The sequence below is a fragment of the Mus pahari genome, chromosome 9, assembly GCF_900095145.1.
Source record: "Mus pahari chromosome 9, PAHARI_EIJ_v1.1, whole genome shotgun sequence".
Lineage (NCBI taxonomy): Eukaryota > Metazoa > Chordata > Mammalia > Rodentia > Muridae > Mus > Mus pahari.
In genome coordinates this window covers 80,444,802-80,465,325 of record NC_034598.1, presented here as the reverse complement: position 1 = coordinate 80,465,325, position 20,524 = coordinate 80,444,802, and the positions used below count along the sequence as shown (strand labels likewise).

Sequence of the window (20,524 nt, the reverse complement as noted above, 5' to 3'; positions counted from 1 at the left end):
CCCACCCCAGGCCTTATTCCGGTGGCTGTACGTTGGCTGTGCTCCGGGATCCCACGTGATGAATGGCTGCGCCGTGTGGTGTGTCTGAGGTGTGAAGACCCCCGCATAGCTCAGTGCTGAAGGATAGAGGGCGGCACAGATCTCTCCCGAATGCTCTCACCTGATGTGCTCGGAGGTCAGGGGACGTTGTGAGTAGATGCTGCAGAAGAAAGGGACAGGGCGCCCGCCCTAACAGAAGGCAACACTTCTACCCCCAGGACGGGCCTTGTCGCTCTTGCTCTTCGGCTGAGGGCTGTAAAGACTGTCTCCCCAAACCGTCTATAGCTGCTCCCCTGGCTCTTCCTGAAGGGCGTCTCTCTAGGAGTGGGACATGGTTTTCCCACCTTCCCTTGCTCGCTGGCCTCCCCTTCTGCCAGCCACAGTCTAGTGAACATGCACAAGCACAGTGGGAAAGGCCCCAGACACCCCAGGGCCTCTCACTCTGTCCCTTCGGTCTGAGTCAGGGATGGAAAGCTTCCGTCCTCACCTGCCCTGTGTTTAGTGCCCAGTGTGACCTTCAGCTTCCTCTTGTAGGAAATGATGGTCCACCACCTCCTGAGAGGAACCTGAGAGGAACTTCCCTCCGGAAGGCACGGAGTTACTAGGGACCGCAGGTCTGGGCTGTTCCTCACTGGAAGTTGGTGCTCTGGTCTTCCTCACTGTCCTCCCTGCCTACCCTCCTAGGGGCGGGACTTACCCTCCTGGGGGCGGGGTGGCCATCTTTCTCACTTCAGTGCCATTAATCTATATGTTTAGCACGCAGTAAATCTTTACCAGGCCAGATGAATTGCATCAGGGATTAGTTTGTGTGAATTCAAAGTGTGAGTTATGAGCTGGCTTTTTGAAGAAACGTGTGTCTTCCATTGCATGTAATTCAAAGTAGATTAGCAGTGCAGGCTGGTAGAGGCTTAATGAGAAGAGAATTATTTGTAATTACGGTATCAAGTGTTTGTAAGTGCTTGAGGATGCTTGAAGAATTTGCTTTGAGAGCTTTAAACACCGCCTCACACATCTCCTCCACAGTATTAATCTGTGGAGTCGATGGAGAAAGGACAGGGCTGGCTAAGGTGTGTGCTCTCCAGTTGCAGTTCCTTAACTCCAGAGTGACCGGTCCTTCCTGCCAGGCAGAGAGGCAGTGCGACTTCTGACACTCCAGAGGGGCCCCTTCCCGGGATTTTAAGGGAGGGATGCCAGCAGAAAATGTGTTAGTGACAGGGTGGTGCAGAGCTGGTTTTGCTTACCCTGTGGCGCACACCTTTAATCCCAGCACTCGGAAAGCAGAGGCAGGCGGATTTCTGAGTTCAAGACCAGCCTGGTCTACAAAGTGAGTTCCAGGACAGCCAGGGCACAGAGAAACCCTGTCTCGAAAAAAAAAAAAAGAAAAAGAAAAAGAAAAAGAAAGAAAGAAAGAAATATTCCAACTTGTCCAAGTCAATTGGAAACTAACATAGGATGAAGGTAGTTCCCTAATAAAACATCCTTTTGAATGAGAATCCTCAAGATTATTTGTTTGGGGCATGTGGGGAGGAACTGGCCATCTTCCAGGGAGTGCAGGTATCGGGTCTTCTGAGCTGGTGTCCACGTAAATGCAGCCATGTCTCTAGAAAGAGATGACAAGAGGTTTGCCAAGGCTACCGTTGGTTTGGTGGTGGTGGTGTAGTCGTAGTGTGTTATAGTAGTGGTATTGGTGTTGTGGTGTGGCGTAGTAGTAGTGGTGTAGTGTTGTGGCATAGTAGTAGTGGTGGTGTAGTGCTATGGTATAGTAGTGTTGGTGGTCATGGAGCTGTAGTGGAGATGTACCGGTGGTATGGTATGCTGGTGTTGTAGTGGTGCAGATGGCGTGTGGGTAGTAATGCTGGTGAGGGAAGCGGTGGTAGTGGTGGTAGTAGTAATGGTGGCTGTTTTGTGCATTAGTGCATTGGCTCCATCAGCAGCGAGGCAAGTGCCTGGCATTTGCTTTGATGCAGCGGTTTGGTTATCTAAGTTAAGTCCCCTCAGATCCGTTCTCACTGCCTCACTGAACAATTTCTGGACCAAGCCAGAAGGAAGATGACCTAATACAGCACATATTCCTACAGGGTGGGGGAAGGAAAACCCAGAGACCACCCCCTGCTCCCCATACGGTACAGCTCCTCCCTGCAAGGCACAGCTCCTCCACAGCCTCCACAGGATTATCCCTCAGCACAGGAAAGGAACTGTGACCTCTCTTCAGGCCTGCACCAGACCCCAGGTGCTCACTGGCTGGGCATGTAGACACTCCCAAATCATCTTTTCTTTTTCCCGTTTCATCTCTTGCTTTCCTTTCTTTCTCTTATACTTCTGTCTCACTCTTGGTGACTGTAAATGTTTGAGTATCGTTGTCATAAAAGCGATAAACTTTCTGTCCTTGTAAAAGCTGCCTAAACCACTGCTCATATTTTACAATAAGGATCCACCTGAGACGGGGACATGCCAGAAAGCAATGCCAGGACTCTGCTGGCCCCTAACCTGGAAGTGATAGGTCCAGACTTGGTGAGGAAGGGGATTTTTCTGACAGGAAACTCCGCCAGGCACAGAGCCCACACAAGCCCAGGTGGCCATCTTAAGGGCACTGCAGAGTAAATTCTTCCACAGTCAGCCTTGAGTGTTTCATAAATCCAAGTTGAGATCCAGCTAAACTGTGTTATTATCTCTGGCCTTGAAGAGACATATATTTTCTTTGTAAGCCTCAGTGTTCTCGTAAAAGAGGGCTAGTGTGGAAGATACTGGAACACTTAAAAGCTTTATCTTTGAGCCTAACTCACACAGACTCATTAGGCAAGCAGGCGCTAGAGGCACGAGGCTTTGCCTTCCATCCCGGCTCTTCCTTTATTAGCTGTGTGTCCTGCTCCTAACTCAACATCTCTGTGCTCAATTTCCTCATTTGCAAAATGATTATCAACAGAAGAATCCACCTCAGAGAGTGCTTCGCAGATCAGCACTCTTATTTTGTGTCACTGAGGCATCACTGTCCTTTGGCTTAAAGTAGGAGAATGCATCCCTGTCCCCAGGAGTCACGGCTGTGTGGTTTATGGAGCAGGTCACTGATGGCATCTCTCTGGGAGAAGTGTGAGGGACTGTGTACAACTCAAGAACATCCGAGGTGGTGTAGGTTTCAGCACTGCCTGGGTCCTCCCGCTGGCTTGAGCTGCTAGTGAGAACAAGAAATAGTCCTTAAAAAAACAGAAAGAAATGGAGGTGGGGACTGGGATTTTGACCTTGTTACTATAGCAAAGCCTTGCACATTGTAACTGGCACTCTGTGGGAACAGCCCTGACTGACTCTAGACCCAAGAGACAAAGAAGTCAGCTGAGTGACAATAAAATCAGTAAGAGTGAGGGGGGGGATGCCTGGCCACAAGCCCCTCCCCCTGTCCACTAGCCCCTCCCCCGGATACAAGCCCCTCCCCCTTGGACACAAGCCCCTCCCCCTGTCCACTAGCCCCTCCCCCGGGTACAAGCCCCTCCCCCTTGGACACAAGCCCCTCCCATTATCACAAGCCACAAGCCTTACCCCTCATCCCCACTCCTCCCCTAAACTCTTGGGTTCTGACCATGCTGCCTCGTGTGGCCTGCATGTGAATCTACACCTTTAGGTGCTTGTGGCTGCCCGTGGGAAGGACCTGCCCCTTTCCTTGTATGTCCTAATACAGGCTACCTTTCTGTGAGCAGAGGTCTATCGTGTCTGGCCTTGAGACTAAGCAAACAGTTAACTATCTGTTGTTCTGAACTCTCTGGATCTCAGCAGGCTCGAAGCCTCACACCACTTCTCTGAGGGATATCTTAGCCCATTATCCCTTGCTGTAAGGGAATGCTGACTGACTAACTTACAAAGAGATACATTTGGCCCATGATAAAAGAGGGATCAAGGGCCCAAATGGCACAGCACCAGCATCCTACTGGTGAGCCCCACCACCAGTGAGTACCAGAACATGGTGGAGGAACAGAAAGGGGACTGTCACGTGCAGAAGGGGCCAAGAATGTAGCATGGCCTCCGTCACCTCTAACAACCTACTCTCAAGAAAACGTACATCTGTGAGGCCAGCATGGCTGTGTCTGTGTCCATGACAGCAGACCCACAATCGATGATCATCTCAGCACTGGTACATGCACCTCTGATAAGCAAGTGACATGTCAATCATAGAGGGTCTGCAGGAGCCCCATCTCCTTTCCATTTTGTCGCCTGGGTTTTCAGAGTGTCCTTGAACAAGATGTTCTCTTCCTGTAGGAACCAGGGCAGGGGGTTTAATGTGTAGCAGCAAGCCCAAGCGGTGTGCTCTGAGCTCACAGGGAAGGACCGCATTGTGCCAGACCTCAGGGTGGGTGTGAGTTACCTTGGGACGCCGTGCAGGAGGCTGGATTGGATGCAGAGATGACTCAGGGTTGGGTTTTGACGTCTGTCCAGCGCTTAGCCTTTTCCTCAGCCTTTGTTCTAGAACACCGAGAACACTGAGGTGACAGTGGAAACATCCCTGCTGCCGGAAGAAAACACAATTAGCGGTTTTACTCCGCTAGGATGCTGGGGGTCTGCCTTTTATCTAAGTAATAACAACCAGGTCATTGTGGGTGGACTGGAAAAGTCAGCCATCATTTTTAACAACAACTCTTCCTGCCAAAACAATGTTGCATTGGCTGTATTTTTCTAAGTGGGATAATACAGAAGAAGCATAATAAGAACGAACCCTTATGACCCCGTGTTGCAAAAATAGCCATTTTTAGCACAATGGTGTTTGTTTTCCTTTCACATTTTACATAAAGATTTGTTTTTAAGTGAAATTAGGACGATGACAGGAAACTCCAATTGAAGCCATTCTGGGTGCTAGGATTATGTAGCTCTTTGTTATCCATTTTCTCTTTACAGTGGAGAATCTCATGAGTGTGCGGTGTGTCTGCATGTGTCTGTGTATCTATGTGTCTGTCTGTATGTGCCTGTGTCTACGTGTCTTTGTGTGTGTCAGTGTCTGTGTGTATGTCTGTGTACCTGTGTCTGTGTATGCCTGTCTCTGTGTGTGTCTGTATGTTTGTATCTCTCTGTGTGTGTCTGTATGTATATGTGTCTGTGTGTGTCTATGTATGTATATGTCTATATCTGTGTGTCTGTGTATGTGTGTGTAAATGTCTGTGTGCCTGTGTATATATGTATCTATATCTGTGTATGTCTGTGTGTGTATATGTGTGTATATGTGTTTGTATGTATGTCTGTGTATCTGTGTGTCTGTATTTGTGTGTGTGTATGTCTGTGTGTCTGTATCTCTGTGTGTGTATGTGTCTATATGTATATGTGTCTGTGTGTCTATGTATGTCTGTGTGCCTGTATATGTATGTATCTATATCCGTGTGTGTCTGTGTATGTGTCTGTGTGTGTCTGTGTGTATGTCTGTGTACCTGTGTATGTGTGTGTCTGTATCTGTGTGTGTCTGTCTATGTATCTGTATCTCTGTGTGTGTCTATTTGTATATGTGTTTGTGTACCTATGTATGTCTGTGTGCCTGTGTATGTATGTATCTATATCCATGTGTGTCTGTGTATGTGTGTGTGTGTGTGTGTGTATCTGTGTGTGTCTGTGTATATGTGTATGCACCAGAGGAGAACCTTGGATGTCCTGTTCATTTATTCCTCTCCTACTTCCCTTGGGAACTCTTAGCAAGGATAGAATCCAGTGAGCCCCAGCAATCCTCTTGTTTCCACACTCACAGCGGCACTGGGGTCGTAGGTGTGTGTACAGCCATACCCCACCTTTTATATGGGTGCTAGGGCTTTGAACTCATGGCCTCATGCTTGAGCAGCAGCCTTCCTACCATTAAGTCAACTCCCCAGCCTTTCTTTAAAGAGTCTTTATGTCATTTACAGAGGAGGAGCCTGAGGCTAGGATAGTCTATAGGAATCATGATAACCAGGACAAGGTGAAGTCTGACCCCAGAGGCCTAAGTTTGGACTGTGCATCAGCAACTTCACAGTGTGTCGTGTGCTATATTTCCTCAAATTATTCAATATTCGCTGTCCCCTATCCCCCTGTTCTATAGATTGGGTGATAGAATCCCACAGATCTGACTCAGTTTACCCAGAAACATGTAGTTAGTTAATATGGTGCTGGAACAAGCCCACAGTCCCTATACATGCTGACAGCAGGTGCTCAGGGACCTCTGACCTCCTCCCACAGCCTAATTCTGAAAGCAAGTTGCGCCATCCAGGGGCAGGCGCCAATTCCTGGATAAACAACGCAGAGAGGACTCAGCTTTCTTCCTCACACACACTCTTTGTCTCAATTGACACCCAGGGGATCTGCAGGCATTGAGCAATGTATACCTGGCCCTGGCTTATCTGTGCAATGATCGGGCTTCATATAAAAGTCCAAAATGTGCACCCCCAACAATTCTGTCACTCTTCAAGCATGTGTAACTGAGATTAGCTGGCAGGCAGCCAGACTGACTGACCCGAGCTTTAAGCGCAGTTTCTTTCCCCCAGCCTAGAGTCTTGAGACCTTGCCAAGCATTGTTACAGCCTTAAAGTAAGGCAAAAGTCAGTTGGCCTCCTGGGAGTCAACAAGACTCTGTATAGAAGGCTGCCTGGGACCTGCAGTCTTTAAGAGAGCCCGGGCTCATGGCCTTGGGACTACCTGGGTGGCTGACCAGCTCAGGGGTGGGGAGGCCTGAAGGAAGATGCTCGGGCAGTGACTTCCAGATGAGTTTTGCCAGGTAAACCACGAAACCTTTCTCTTCAGACACAGGAGGATTCGAAAACAAAATAATGTCAGTTGAGACGTGTGTGTTTGTGTGTGTGTGTGTGTGTGTGTGTGTGTGTGTGTGTGTGTGTATTTGATCTTAGATTTGGCTTCTAAGAGGGCTAGAACGCGTTCTCATGGAAAAAATGACAAGAATGTTGTGTAAATAGGCCAAACTAATGGACACTGTTTGGATTCCCCTGGAGGGAAGAGTGATGTAGCTGTGATTGACAGGATCCAGGGGTGCTTCTCCTCTGCCTTAAGCTCAATATAGTTACACGACGTGCTCAGACTGTAAATGTTCATCATGTTTTTTTTTTTACTTATTTACATACTGAGATCTTTCCTGAGTGTAAGCTCTACTTCACTTAAAGACTGAAAGCCCTTGTTTGTGTTTGTGTATATTGTCAGACAAGGATACTCAGCTTTCTTCTCGGTGGAGTCTATTTGGAACAGCCCGGGAACTAGGAAACAACTCTGTCCACAATTGTCAGGGCTACGGGAGCCAGAACATGAGGCTATGCTTGTTTGCTTGTTTGTTTGTTTGATTTTCATTCTGTTAATCAGTATCTTGAATGACTTCAGGGTAGACTCCTTGAAATACAGAATGATGTCACTTTGGTTGATCCGTTGTGGACAACCCTCTGTGAATAAAGGAAGTGTTGGCGGAGGCTGGGTACAGCTGTGACATCATCTCTCCCATGTCCCTGTCCTGTGGAGAGAGGAGTGGTAGTGAAAGTTCACAGAGGAGCAGTAAAGAGCCAGAGTCAGCAGGCAGGGCCACATGATACCAGGGCAATGAGAAGGCTAGCAGGAAGCAGCAGCTTCTGCGGGCACTGGCAAAGCTTGCGGGAGGTGGAGGTGGAGGTGGGGGTGGGGGTGGGGGGGAGGGGAGGGGCGTTGGAGCGGCTCTCAGAAGCACGGGAGGATTTGGCTAAGAAGAAGACGAGTCGGGAGCACTGTGAGAAAGTCCAGAGGGTGCTCACATTCTCCACTCAATGCCGACCAGCTCACTCAGGCTAAGTGGGATCCCTCAACTACAGCTGGGGCTCGAAAGGTGAGCTGGGGTGTCGCTGTGACCGCTGTGACCGGGCAGTGTGATTTCAACTGGGAGGCCTCGGGAACTCGGAAGTTCTGGTACCTCCAGCAAAATTTGGTGTCCAGCCTCATTCATGGCTGTACAGCCACCGTGAATCACCCTGTCTGTCTCAAATCAGCATTGTCTAGGTTTGGCGCATCTCTTTTGGTTGTTCGCATTTGGACCCATTGCTGTTACTGTTCAGTAACGAGCCACGGGTACATAGCTTCTGTGAGCTCTCTGTGACGACCCTCCTGGACACAGAAAGATCTCCGTGTGCCTGACCCTCCTCCTTCCCATGCCCTCCTTTACAAACACCTTGCTGTCTAGTCTCACGGTGGCCTGTGTCTATTTCCTTTCAGCCTGACTTGCATGATCCTTCAAGATGATCTCTGCCTTGATAAAGCAGCCAGGACGAGTCTGTTTGATGGCAACTGTGTGTGGGAGGAGGGGCGTAAGAGAGAACACTAACAAACTTAAACGCGTTTTGTAAGAGGCTTCGACAGTCAACCTTTGCCTACTAGGACTCCCCTCTTCCTGATAAGGCCCTAGGCAGGATTTAGGACCATGGCGAAGACTTCATACGCCTGTTGAAAGTGGTCTGAATCGAGTCTGGGTCACTCAAACACTGTGAGGTCTGTCTGTTTAATCCCTTACTAACATTTTTGCTGCCAGATCCTTGGTCCTATACAAGGTGGGAAGAGGTAACTTCTGCCCAGACATTACCTTGTCTCCTGTCCAGTAATGGCATTATTCTTATCAAGGGCACGTTAACTTGACAGCTGAGATGTTCCAGATTAAATATTATAATTGGAATTGGGTTCAGACTCTACCATGGCTCATTTTTCAACCTCAGAGGACGGTATCAGAATAACAGGGCCAGAGGAGGAGGCTTGGCCTCAAAGCCAGGCTCCACAGCACTTAGTTGCTACATTGTGTGTCTTTAGTGTGCTTCTTGCCTGGCTTAGTAGTAAGGATCAAACATGCTAATCTCTATGAACACATCAGCAAACTTGGTGCATGGGCTGGGTCTGTCCTTCCCTTTTAGAGCACAAACTTCTAGCCCTGACCAGGGTGCCAGATGCTATTTTATAGTTTTTTGCTGGGACAGCCTGTGAATGTGAAAGCAGGTGTCTGGCTGGCTTTGTAGTATCACAGCGGTTCTCAGCCTGTAGGTCACAACCCCTCTGCGGAATGCCTACCAGAGACTCAACATGCTGATTAATAACAGTAGCAAGATTACACTTATCAAGTGGCAACAAAATAACTTTGTGGTAGGGGTCAGCACACCCCAAAGAAGTGTATTAAAATGGTGGCAACATTTGGACTATATTATGATCTTCTGTTCACTTATTTTAATCACTGTGCTTATAGTCCGGAATTATTTATTTTCATATAGAGATACCATTGTATTATTCAATTATCAAAGTTAATCATGCACCATACAGTTCTGTCACAGCTGCTTAATGAATCTATTTGAAAAATAATTTTCCTGATGGATGTGTCTGCTAGACGCCCTCCTTTTTTTTTTTTTTTTTTTTTTTTTTTTTTTTTTTTCCTTGTCTTGTTAAATGACTGAGTTCTGAATTAGAGGCCTTGGCCATTGTGAGGCACACCACAGTGAGGGTCACGGAAAGTTTCCCAAGTCACCCGGGGAAGCCAGAACTGACTGACTTCCTCATTCCGCTCTGCATTTTCTCCCCTGGAAGCTAAGAGTTACCGCCTACAGACAGCAGATTGGATGCCCTGGAGATGTGATTCTGCATCATGCAGATATAGGATAGAGCTGGGCTGTCCCGCCTTCTTTAGCTGTAAGGAGAGTATAGCGTGTTCATCCTGTGACACAAGCCGTTGGAAAATCTAGGACTTGGCAGATGTGCCACACGTACACACAGTTCCCTCCCACAGAACATCTCAGTGACTTCAGGTGTCAATCTGGTTCTCCTCCTCTTTCAGGTGGACCGCCATGACATGAATACCCTCAGCCTACCCCTGAACATACGCCGAGGGGGGTCAGACACCAACCTCAACTTTGACGTCCCAGATGGCATCCTGGATTTCCACAAGGTCAAACTCAACGCCGACAGCCTGAGACAGAAAATCTTAAAGGTGACGGAGCAGATAAAAATCGAGCAGACGTCCCGAGACGGGAACGTTGCGGAGTATCTGAAGCTGGTCAGCAGCGCTGACAAGCAGCAGGCTGGGCGCATCAAGCAGGTCTTTGAGAAGAAGAACCAGAAGTCAGCCCACTCCATCGCCCAACTTCAGAAGAAGTTGGAGCAGTATCACAGAAAGCTCAGGGAGATTGAGCAGAATGGCGTGACCAGAAGCTCAAAGGACATTTCTAAAGACAGCCTAAAGGAAATACACCACTCTCTGAAGGACGCCCACGTGAAATCTCGAACTGCTCCCCACTGTCTGGAAAGCAGTAAATCTAGCATGCCAGGGGTATCCCTCACGCCCCCCGTGTTTGTCTTCAATAAGTCCAGAGAGTTTGCCAACTTGATCCGGAATAAGTTTGGCAGTGCAGACAACATTGCTCACTTGAAGAATTCCCTAGAAGAGTTCAGGCCTGAAGCCAGCCCCAGGGCTTACGGTGGAAGCGCTACCATCGTGAACAAACCTAAGTATGGCAGCGATGACGAATGTTCTAGTGGTACATCTGGTTCGGCTGACAGCAATGGGAACCAGTCCTTTGGGGCTGGTGGGGCCAGCCCCATGGACAGCCAGGGGAAGCTTGCCAAGATCATGGAGGAACTGAGGGAGATCAAGGTTACCCAAACCCAGCTGGCGGAAGACATCGAGGCACTGAAGGTGCAGTTTAAGAGAGAATATGGCTTTATCTCTCAGACTCTGCAAGAGGAGAGATACAGGTAGGTACATAGACGTCTCCCTCTGGGATTCCTTTAGAAGCAGGAAGCAGAGGCTGTCTGCTTCCAAGTGAAGTGCTGATGCATGTGTTTGCAATAGATACAAATGTGGGTGCAGAGGCATTTACAGATTGATAAATTCTTTCCATCCTTCATGACCCTAAGTTTCATAATTTCCAGTTTATAACTGACAATTAGAGGAAGACATTATATGCATTGGGTCTCTTAAAATATTGTTATCCAAGCCGTGACTCACATGCCTAGTAAGAAATTGATTCAGCAGACGTCTGTGATGGCCTCATTACACTAATTTCCCTCCATCATAGCAGACAAGTGAACCTAATTCGTTGGACAATGAGACAATGAGGTAGACTTTTATGTGGTATGTCAGTTTGAAATATACATATTTTGTTAATTAAGCTTTTGTTTAAAAAAAAAAAACCCACGTGGACTGGAGGGATGACTCTGTGGATAAAGCACTTGCCATGCAAGAAGGAAGCTGTCAGTCCAGGTACCTGACACCCATGCAGATGCTGGTCATAACAGCACAGGTCTGTGTCCACAGCACTCTGGGGCAGCAGAAACAGGCAGATCCTAGGCTAGACCTTACTGGGCGGATCCTAGGCTGGACCTTACTGGGCGGATCCTAGGCTGGACCTTACTGGGCGGATCCTAGGCTGGACCTTGCTGATCAGTCAGCCTAGTTAGGTTCAGTGAGAGACTCAAAACACCTGGCATCAACCTCTGGCCTCCACACACACCCACATGCCCACCTGTGCTACACACACACACACACACACACACACACACACACACAACATTTTACTACAAATGAATGGCTCTCAATCACCATCTTGAGATTATAGGTTTTGTAGCCTGGCATTTATGTGTTTATAGTTTTTTTTTTTAAAGAAAGAATATAGGTGACCAAATATGAGATTGTTTGCCCCATTTTGCTACTATCCTCCCACCAAATGATTATCAAAATGGGTTAACTTCTAAGAATGTAAAATGGATTGTAAACATCTACTGCATACTATAACATTTACATTGTAAATTTAACTTACACTCGATGTACAAGTTTATGTCATAATTTAGAATGTGGCTCTTTCTCATTTTTACAAAAGGGCTTGTTTTTTTGTTTTTTGGGTTTTTTTTTTTGGTTTTTTTGTTTGTTTGTTTTTTGGTTTTTTTGTGATGCCGAGATTTGAACCCAGGGCTTCATGCGTCCTGAGTATGTGCTGTACCACCGAGACACCAGCCTTAAAACTGTGTTTACCTATCGTTTGCATCTTATAAGAACTGTTATTCTTTTCTTTAAATTTTTTTTTTTAAATTTATTATTCTCTCAGATGTTTCACCCTGGCTGCAGTTTCCCTTCCCTCCCATCCCCCAGTCTCTCCACACCTACTTCACCCTGATCCATCCCTCTTCACCTCTCCTCAGAAAAGAGCAGGCCTCCCAGGGACACCAAGCAAACACAGCGCTACCAGCTACAATAAGACCAGGCACATCTTCTCACATCAAGGCTGGACGATGCAATCCCATCGGCGGGAAAGGGTCCCATAAGTAGGCCAAAGACTCTGAGACAGCCCCGCCCGCTCCCACTGTTAGGAACCCCACGAGAACACCAAGCCACACAACTATAACATACATGCAGAGGACCCAGACCAGATCACTGCAGGCTCCCTGATGGCTGTGTACCCACTTGAGTCCTGGTCAGTTGATTCTGTGGGCTGTGAAGAACTGTTTTTCAAGTCATGGTGGCATGAGACTGTGTTGACCTTAACTTCATCCAGATCATTTGAGATACTGTATGTTTTGGATGCATGTCTTATCCCAAATCACAAACACTCCCTTGTGTGAGCCTTGGATGGCCTGAGTCACGTGTCCTGTGTTTGGTGATCCACATGACCAAGCCATCAGGTGCATTCCTTAACAGGTTAAAAGACTTACTTAGAACAATGATAACATTTGCCACTCAAGAAGCTGAAGATAATCATTAAATCTGAATGAAGGCTTTTCAACTGTCAGATGATCTATAGCTGGCCAGTCATTTCAGGATAAGACATCTAACTTAGATACTGCAGTCTCTTTAAGTTACTCAGAACAGAGTTTCACATGGGACACACATTCTTGTCTCTGATGGTGGGTGTGGGAAAGGAAGTGTCTGTCACTTTTGGATTTTTGGATATGCCATAAACCATCTATAATTTGTGATGAGCTTAATCTTAACATATTTTTTAAAAAGATGTATTTATTTATATTTTACATGTATGAGTATTTTGCCTGAGTGGATGTCTGTGCACCATGTGTGTGCCATGCCCATGAGACCAGAAGAGGGCAACAGATTCCCCAGAACTGGAGTTACAGACAATTGTTAGCCAATCATGTATGTGCTGGGGTTTGAACCCAGGTCCCCTGGAAGAGCAGCCAGTGCTTTTAGCTGCTGAGCCATCTCTCTACCCCTGAGGTTATTTTTTTATTATTATTATTAGCACTTAATAGTCTTAAGAGCTGAAAAAGCAGGTCTGGGTATTTGCTACAAGGCAGTGGGATTGCCTTCAGAAGCAGAAGCTAATCATAAAAGTGGCATTCTTTTCCTTGTGGGCTGTGTGTGGCCACGAGCCCATAAGAAAAAGGGAGAGGCTACTACAGATGTGATCAGTCCTGGCTTATCCTTGATGTTCAGCTGTCTCCTAGCTAGAGGCAACTGCATCCCTGACAAAGTCTATGACAGCTAGTCCAGGTGCTGGTCAGGCATGGGTGGAAAAAAAACAAACAGGTTTGATCTTGGTAAAACCTGAATGAAAGTTGAGGACATACAGTTAAAACTGCAGACACAGGTCCCTCCTAGAATTGGGATTCAGGGGTGACAAAAATCATGTTCCCCACAAATAGACCTACTCTTTCAGAAAAACAGTCTTCCAGGGGATGAAAACAAGCCAAGGGCCCCAAGACAAAAAGGGACATCATTATAGACCACGCTGTTGGGACACCTGTACCCCGTGCTCACTATGGCTCCTGTCTTGGTTAAGGTATGAGCGACTTGAAGACCAGCTCCATGACCTGACAGAGCTGCACCAGCATGAGACAGCCAACTTGACACAGGAGCTGGCCAGCGCCGAGGAGAAGGTGGCCTACCAGGCCTATGAACGCTCAAGGGACATCCAGGTATGGGTCCCCTCCGGGCCAGACCCCAGTGTAGGATTTTTCCAGGCTTTAATTCATTCAACAGCCTAACCTGGTACACTTCCCCAAGCCCTCCGTCAGGAGGGCAAGATGTTTGTTCTCTCTACGTAGATATTTCCCACCCACCCTCTGGCCCCACTGGCTTATGTTGCCCCTGTTCCCGGGGAGACTTCACGTGTACCCCGGTTGCCTAACTAGTGGCTTTACCACTACCTAATTCTAACAACTCCAAAATATTAAGAAACATCACATATTAGGTAGCCTGCCTTCAGGAAGCTTCTCGCAGAGGCTGGAGTAGTCTAATGGTGTACCAGATGGCTCTGGCAAGATGCTACAGTGCCCCAGAAATCCACTCCAGCTATGCTTGCTGGCTGAGATAGGAGCAGGGAGCGGGGATGGCAGTCGGGCATTCCCTGGTAAACTTTGGATTCAAGTCTATTATTTACCAACTGTTTGCCCCTGAGCAAGCCTCGAGTCTGCTCATCTGTAAAGCAATTGCTTCGGATCTGTGAAGTCGCCAAGCATATGACTGTCAGCCCCTAGTAAAGCACTGTACTTGGTACTTTCTCAATAGCCCTTTGCAATTGCTCTTATTGTTGGCCCCATTTCTCAGATCTGGAGACTGAGGTACAAAAGGGTAAAGTGACCCGTACAAGGCCTTTTGCAAATTGCCGCTTAGGAATGACTAAGAAGGCTGAACTGAAAGGGAAAGGCAAGGCCCAGAAGGTTAACAGGAACGGATGTGTAGATCCACGTAACAGTTATGTCACAAACAAAAGTCAGTGCAGGACTTCCTCCCGAGGTCTCTAGGCTGCTATAGAAGAGCCCCAGGCTTCTTGGTCACCTTTTGAAAGAAATCATAACAATAACCAAAACAGTAATGCCCTTTTTCATATCTTCTCTGCAGTCGGTGGGAACTTTCTGAGCTTCAGGAAGGCTCTCCATGCCCCAAACCCCACTTTACAAGGCAGTAGGGTACAGCATCAGACATGGCACCTTCTCCCTGGGGCGCATGCTGCAGTTCCGCTGCAAGCATTTTGTTCAGCACCAGTAGAGGCTGGGTTTGCTGATGCCAGAGGTCTGCTCAGACAGTTCTGGGAAGCAGGGCTTTAGAACTGATGGGAAACATTGTCCCCAGAGAACAGAGGACACTGGGAAACTACTCTCTGTTCCCTGGGTAAGCAGCCTCAGAGTCCCCACTGACCGACCTGGGGGACAGAACTCTCATCTGTTAAGTGATTCTATATAAAACATTTTTTATTACATTTCCGTGTGTGTGTGTGTGTGTGTGTGTGTGTGTACGCGCGTGCATGCGTGTGTGGGCTCGCGCACACACGTGTGCATGCTTGCATGTCACAGCATCATATCACCCATGATGACTGGAGAACAGGAGTCATGTCCCCTCTTTCTACCTTGTGGGTTCCAGGAATTAATATCCAGACTTGGCAGCAAGTACTTTACCCACTGAGCCATCCCACCTGCCCTAGGCCGTCCTATTTTAGAACAGGTCTAGGATATCACCGGGTGACATCTAAACACACCATTTCCTCATTTAGGGGATGGTTTGGATTAACATTGTTCTCTGCTCTTTACGAAACATATTCTGGGAGCAAAGAGGTCAGATCAAGGGAGGGCCCCCACAAAGGGAACTTGAACTTCTGAGGAGTTCATTTCCACTTTTTTTTTTTTTTTCAGCTGCACCTCTAGTCAGAGCTAAGGAGGGCAGCTCCGTCAATGACAGAGGTCACGGAGGTTCAAAGCCGGCTCTACTACTCTGGCTCTGTGTGAACCTGGCTCAGTCAGAGCGGTGCGCCTCCCATCCCTCATCTTCAAACAGTCAAGCAGATCAAATAGAATCAGATATTTGTTGTACCAGAGTCTTCTTCCAGACCCATAATAAACAGCCAAGAAGTTAATGCCGGGGGTCCCTTTTATCTTATTGTTAAGTAGCAACATTCCTCAAGGCTCTTAGCCATTGATCTCTCTGGTCCCCATGTCTGTGGTTCTTGGAAGTGAGCTTCCAAGGGCATAGACTGGGATGCCACACATAGCAAGGGCCCACAGATCCACAGTTTTTTGCTGTTAAGTGACTGATTCCCCCCCACATACCATCCTCTTTAAAATCCTGAATATCCAGTTTAAACTACTAAAGATAGGCCTTAACTATTCATTACCTGATTTTCTTGGATTTTTCTTTGAGTAAGACATTGGTAGCAGTTCTAAGGTGAATTCTAAGATTAGCCTAAGGAGATGTGGACTTCTCTACCCTAAAACTGAATGAAAGGGCTGAATGTGACAGTCCTTTGTCTTGATCTGTCACCCTTTTCACGCCATAGCTAAAACGGAAAAAAAAAAAAAAAAATTCCGGGTCCCATAGCTGAAAGCAAGCCCCACCCTTCTGCACTTGCCTGTTAGTGCCGGCAGCCAGCAGCGCTTAAATGTGAAGATCTGAGAAAGTTTTATCCTTTGGTCGGCAGCCTAGTATAATGAAAGTTGCTATAGTAACAGAGAACCCTGTTCTTTGGCCCAGCTAGTGTATTCAGCGGGAGAAAAGCAAATCAATGTTGGAGCCATTACACTCACTCGATTAAAGCCTGGAAAGGTGACCGCACGCAGCTGCACAAGCACATTGGCAAATGATTGCCACAACAGACTGGGGGAGGAGCAGGCACGCCGCACTGCCTCCCAGGAGGCGTGGGCTCTTCCTCTGCGAGCTGACATTCCTATTACTGGGCCCTGGCTCTCCAGGCACCTGCTGTGTGCAGCACTGCTCCTTTCTGAAGCGGACAACAAGGGCAGGGTGAACCTAGTCCCTGACCTCAGGCAACTTAGGTGCCTCTCAGCTGTGCAGGAAGGCAGACCAGAGACAAGCTGGGTCAGGGAGGGCTTCCTTCAGGGAATGTCCGTGAGGATGAGACCCCAGACCTGTGGCAGATCCACAGGTGAAGAGGGGGGGTGCTTAAGTGTTTCTGACAGTGGGTACTGCACGGACAAAGTCCCCCAGGCATTTTTGGAACCTGGAAAGGGTCAGTTTGGCCAGAACCAGTGGATGAAGGCAGGAGAAGATGGCTGCGCACTGGCCAAGCAAGATTCTGAAAGGTCTTTATGAAGAGGGATGTCAGAGATGGGTATCTTACAAAGGTCACATGGACTGTGGCAGGGAATATGGATTATAGAACACACCGTGTGGAATTCACGTCAAATCATGGCAAGCAAGAGGTCCCAATGATCCCAAGCGAGTGGGGACTGCAAGAGAGGTTAATATGGAGTAAGATGGACAACAAGTGCCGGCTGCATCGGCAGAGCCAGCTGATGACTGGACAAGAGACATGTCAAAGGATGCTTTGGGCCTTCTGTTATAAGAGGCCTAGTGGTGTTCTGAGAGAAGGAATTGGGGGTGTGAGGACGCAGGGTCACTGCGTTCAGGGTAAGGTACACTCCATGAATGTACTCGTGACTGAGCTGCACAGGGACGTTTCCCAAAAGCTCTGTAGATGTGCGACTCAGCCTCCGAAGAAATAGCCGGGCTAGATGATCTAAGTGAAGCATCAGGTTGCACTGGGTCCGGAGAGACAGCCTGGGCTGCTGACTTAAGGAATAGATTCACAAGGCTGATGGAAGCAGAGTGGCCTGCTGTTGGTCCAGTCGTTCCCCTTAGCATCTGCATCCTCCCTACTGTCACTACACAGACACAAGCTCCCAGGGGTGAAGTGGCAGAGGGGAAGAGCAGATACCACAGATGAGGGCGAAGCAGCCTGCATCCCAGAACGCAGCTCCAGCTCCGCCCCTTTTCAGCCCCCTCCTGACAGTGCCAACAGACACCAGTGTTTCATGTCACCTTATCTCAAGTATGAATACATTGAGGAAAAAAAAAAAAAAGAATGAACCCTTATGGCCAGGTATGATGCTATTTGACTATAATCCCAAATCTCAGTATTTGGGAAGGTTGAGGCAGGTGGATTGGAAGTTTAAGGCCAGATTGGGCTACTTTACAAGAGACCTTGTCGCCAAAACACAAACAAAAACAATAAACAAATAAACAAAGCAGACCACCGTAATTCCTCCCTTACGGCATTTTATAGTCGAATATACATAGGAGTCTTGGGATTCCTGCCTTATGCCTTCATCTCTCACCGTTGATTTGGGGATTTGAATCTGCCGAGGCAGTAGATGCCCTGAGCTGGAGCTTGGGGCACATCTGGGCATGTGTTCCTGCAAGGCCCGTGATTCCAGCTGCGTCTGACCCTTGCTCTCCTCTCGCCCACAGGAAGCCTTGGAATCTTGCCAGACCCGCATCTCTAAGCTGGAACTGCATCAGCAGGAACAGCAGACCCTGCAGACGGATGCCGTGAACGCCAAGGTCCTGCTGGGAAAGTGCATCAACGTGGTTCTGGCCTTCATGACCGTCATCCTGGTGTGTGTTTCCACCCTGGCCAAGTTCGTCTCGCCCATGATGAAGAGCCGCTCCCACATCCTTGGCACCTTCTTTGCCGTGACTCTTTTCGCCATATTCTGTAAAAACTGGGACCATATCTTGTGTGCCATAGAAAGGATAATCATCCCGAGATGAGCAGCTGTTTCCTGCCTCCACATCCCCTTAAAGTTTTTATTTTGAGGAAAACTCTGTGCATACTACCAAAATTTCTGAATGGACGGCTGTGCCAAAGATGGCGCGAAGGAGCAGAGCTGCGTGTGGTGTAAATAAGTAGAGTCTCTTAACCCGGTAGCAGTTGCCAACACTGTCCTTGTATGTGGTTCATGCAAAACTGTCCCAGAGTCCTTCCCACGGGGCTCCCTGCCTTAATCAGAGCTGATCTCCAGCCCTCCTGTCGAGCTCAGCACAGCAAAGCTCTTGTTCTTTGGGCACCATGATTGCTAACTGCTGTTTCCCCTGACCAGCAAGCATACAGCCAGGACTTGGGGAAAGTGAGCAGATACAGGTACTGGCAGGGTTGAGCTCCCAGGGGGCCTATAGAAGCTCAGTGAGTTTCTCTGTGATCTCTCCCACTTGTCCACAGGTGGCTCTGTGCCCTACTATGTACCCAGTGTTCACATCGGTCAATGGTGTACGTCTTCATAACGTGGAAATCTTCTACCTGCTTATCCAGCGGTAGCACTGCACTTTACAAGGTAGACACTGGGATTTACAGCTGGGCTTTCCTCTTCTTACGCCCAGGGCACCACACACCTGATTCCATCTTGCGTGGTTAGCACTGCTCTGCCCTCGGAGCGTTAGCCTGGGCTGTGGTCAGACTGTAGCTTTGGTAACTCGGGGTCCTGCGAGCATCCCTGGGGAGGCAGTGCTTTGGCGACTGTTAACTGTGATAAATGCCCTTAGAGGACAGATGCACTTTACGTGATTCACTTTACTCGCGGGTCTGCGGGGATCAGACTGTAAAGCTTGTTCAGGAAATGAAAACAAATGACGTTCGTGTTGCCCGGCTTTCTTTTCTCAGAGACAGCAAAATCAAACTTCATAAAGCATCTGTGTACCGAGGCAGGACACTGGGGGCCTAAGAGGGATGTGAACTTTTAGGTCTAATCAAATGGTGGCAAGAGTAGTGGGAGCCCTTGACCCAGATGAGAGCAGGAGGGTCCCTGAGGGACGAGAAGGCCATCAGGAATAAAATTAAGTCCCGCGCTGGAACGGAGTTGCTGCTGTCTGTCTCTTAGGTACACAGATAAGCGCTGAGGTCACGGGAGAAATGCACTGCCGTGAGCAGAAGGTGTGCAAGAGCTGCTGTTTTGTTCGATGGCTGGCATTTACTGACAAACCTGGTTTTCTGTGTACACCACCAAGAGGAGAGAGAAGATTCTTATTGTATCCTGTCAGCCAGCCAGTCAGGACTCTGGTCCTCCCCACTCTCCCTCCCTACCTGCTAAAGGTGTAAAAGATATTCTTATATACGTTCTTCCAGAAGGATCTCTCTTATATTTAACTATCCTCACTTGCAAATGGATGTCCTTAGGGACACTCCCTGGGGCTTGGGGATGGCAGCATGTAGCAAGTTAGTACAAGGCCAGGTTAGGTGAGTGGGACCCACACAGCGCCATCCTTTGCCCCTCCCCCATTCCAACTTCTAACTCAATAATTCATAGTTTTAGTAAATTCACAAAGTATTTAACCACCACCCCTAACCAATTCCAGAGCCATGCTTTTCAAAAATAATAATAATAAATTTAACTTTATGAAATACAAAGGATTTTGAAATCAGGGATGGGGGAGTTCCCAGTACCACTCCTATCTAAGGCTTTGTCCCTATACAGGAGACAGAGGTTTCTAGTCAAAAAAAAAAAAAAAAAAAAAAAAAAGAGGGGGGGGGAGGGAGAGAGAACCATGATCTTCCGTTATTCTTGTATTTTAATGGCCAGCTCCCTTACCTGTAGGCCCCAGGCTCCATCTGCTTGCACCCTGAAGCAAGCTGGGCTCTGCTGGCCTCCCGTTCCTATTTGTGAATATTTCCAAGTGACACTTAGGGCGTGCCAGGGCCTTGGATGCCCATGAATGCTGCTAGCAGGTTTCAGAGTGAGTTTGAATGCAGCCTAAGAGACTTAACTAGGGCTCTGGGAGACTCCGGGAAGAGGTTCTGTTCTCAACGCCAGCACC

General features: G+C 48.0%; 1 protein-coding gene across 7 annotated transcripts in view; it reads left to right on the top strand.

Moving 5' to 3' along the window:
* Positions 1 to 20,203, top strand: part of Tmcc3 (transmembrane and coiled-coil domain family 3) — a 268,700-nt gene extending 248,497 nt beyond the window's left edge. For 5 of the 7 annotated variants that reach the window (XM_029542422.1, XM_029542421.1, XM_029542424.1 and 2 more), the window contains 3 exons: positions 9,812 to 10,728; positions 13,764 to 13,899; positions 18,185 to 20,203. In XM_029542422.1, the coding sequence (XP_029398282.1) occupies positions 9,812 to 10,728; positions 13,764 to 13,899; positions 18,185 to 18,487 (1,356 nt within the window). In that variant the 3' untranslated portion in view covers positions 18,488 to 20,203. Of the gene's footprint in view, positions 1 to 6,579; positions 6,752 to 7,765; positions 7,835 to 9,811; positions 10,729 to 13,763; positions 13,900 to 18,184 lie in introns of those variants that run through there. The other 2 variants (XM_021205098.1, XM_021205096.2) reach the window with 2 other exon arrangements.
* Positions 20,204 to 20,524: the final 321 nt, after the last annotated feature.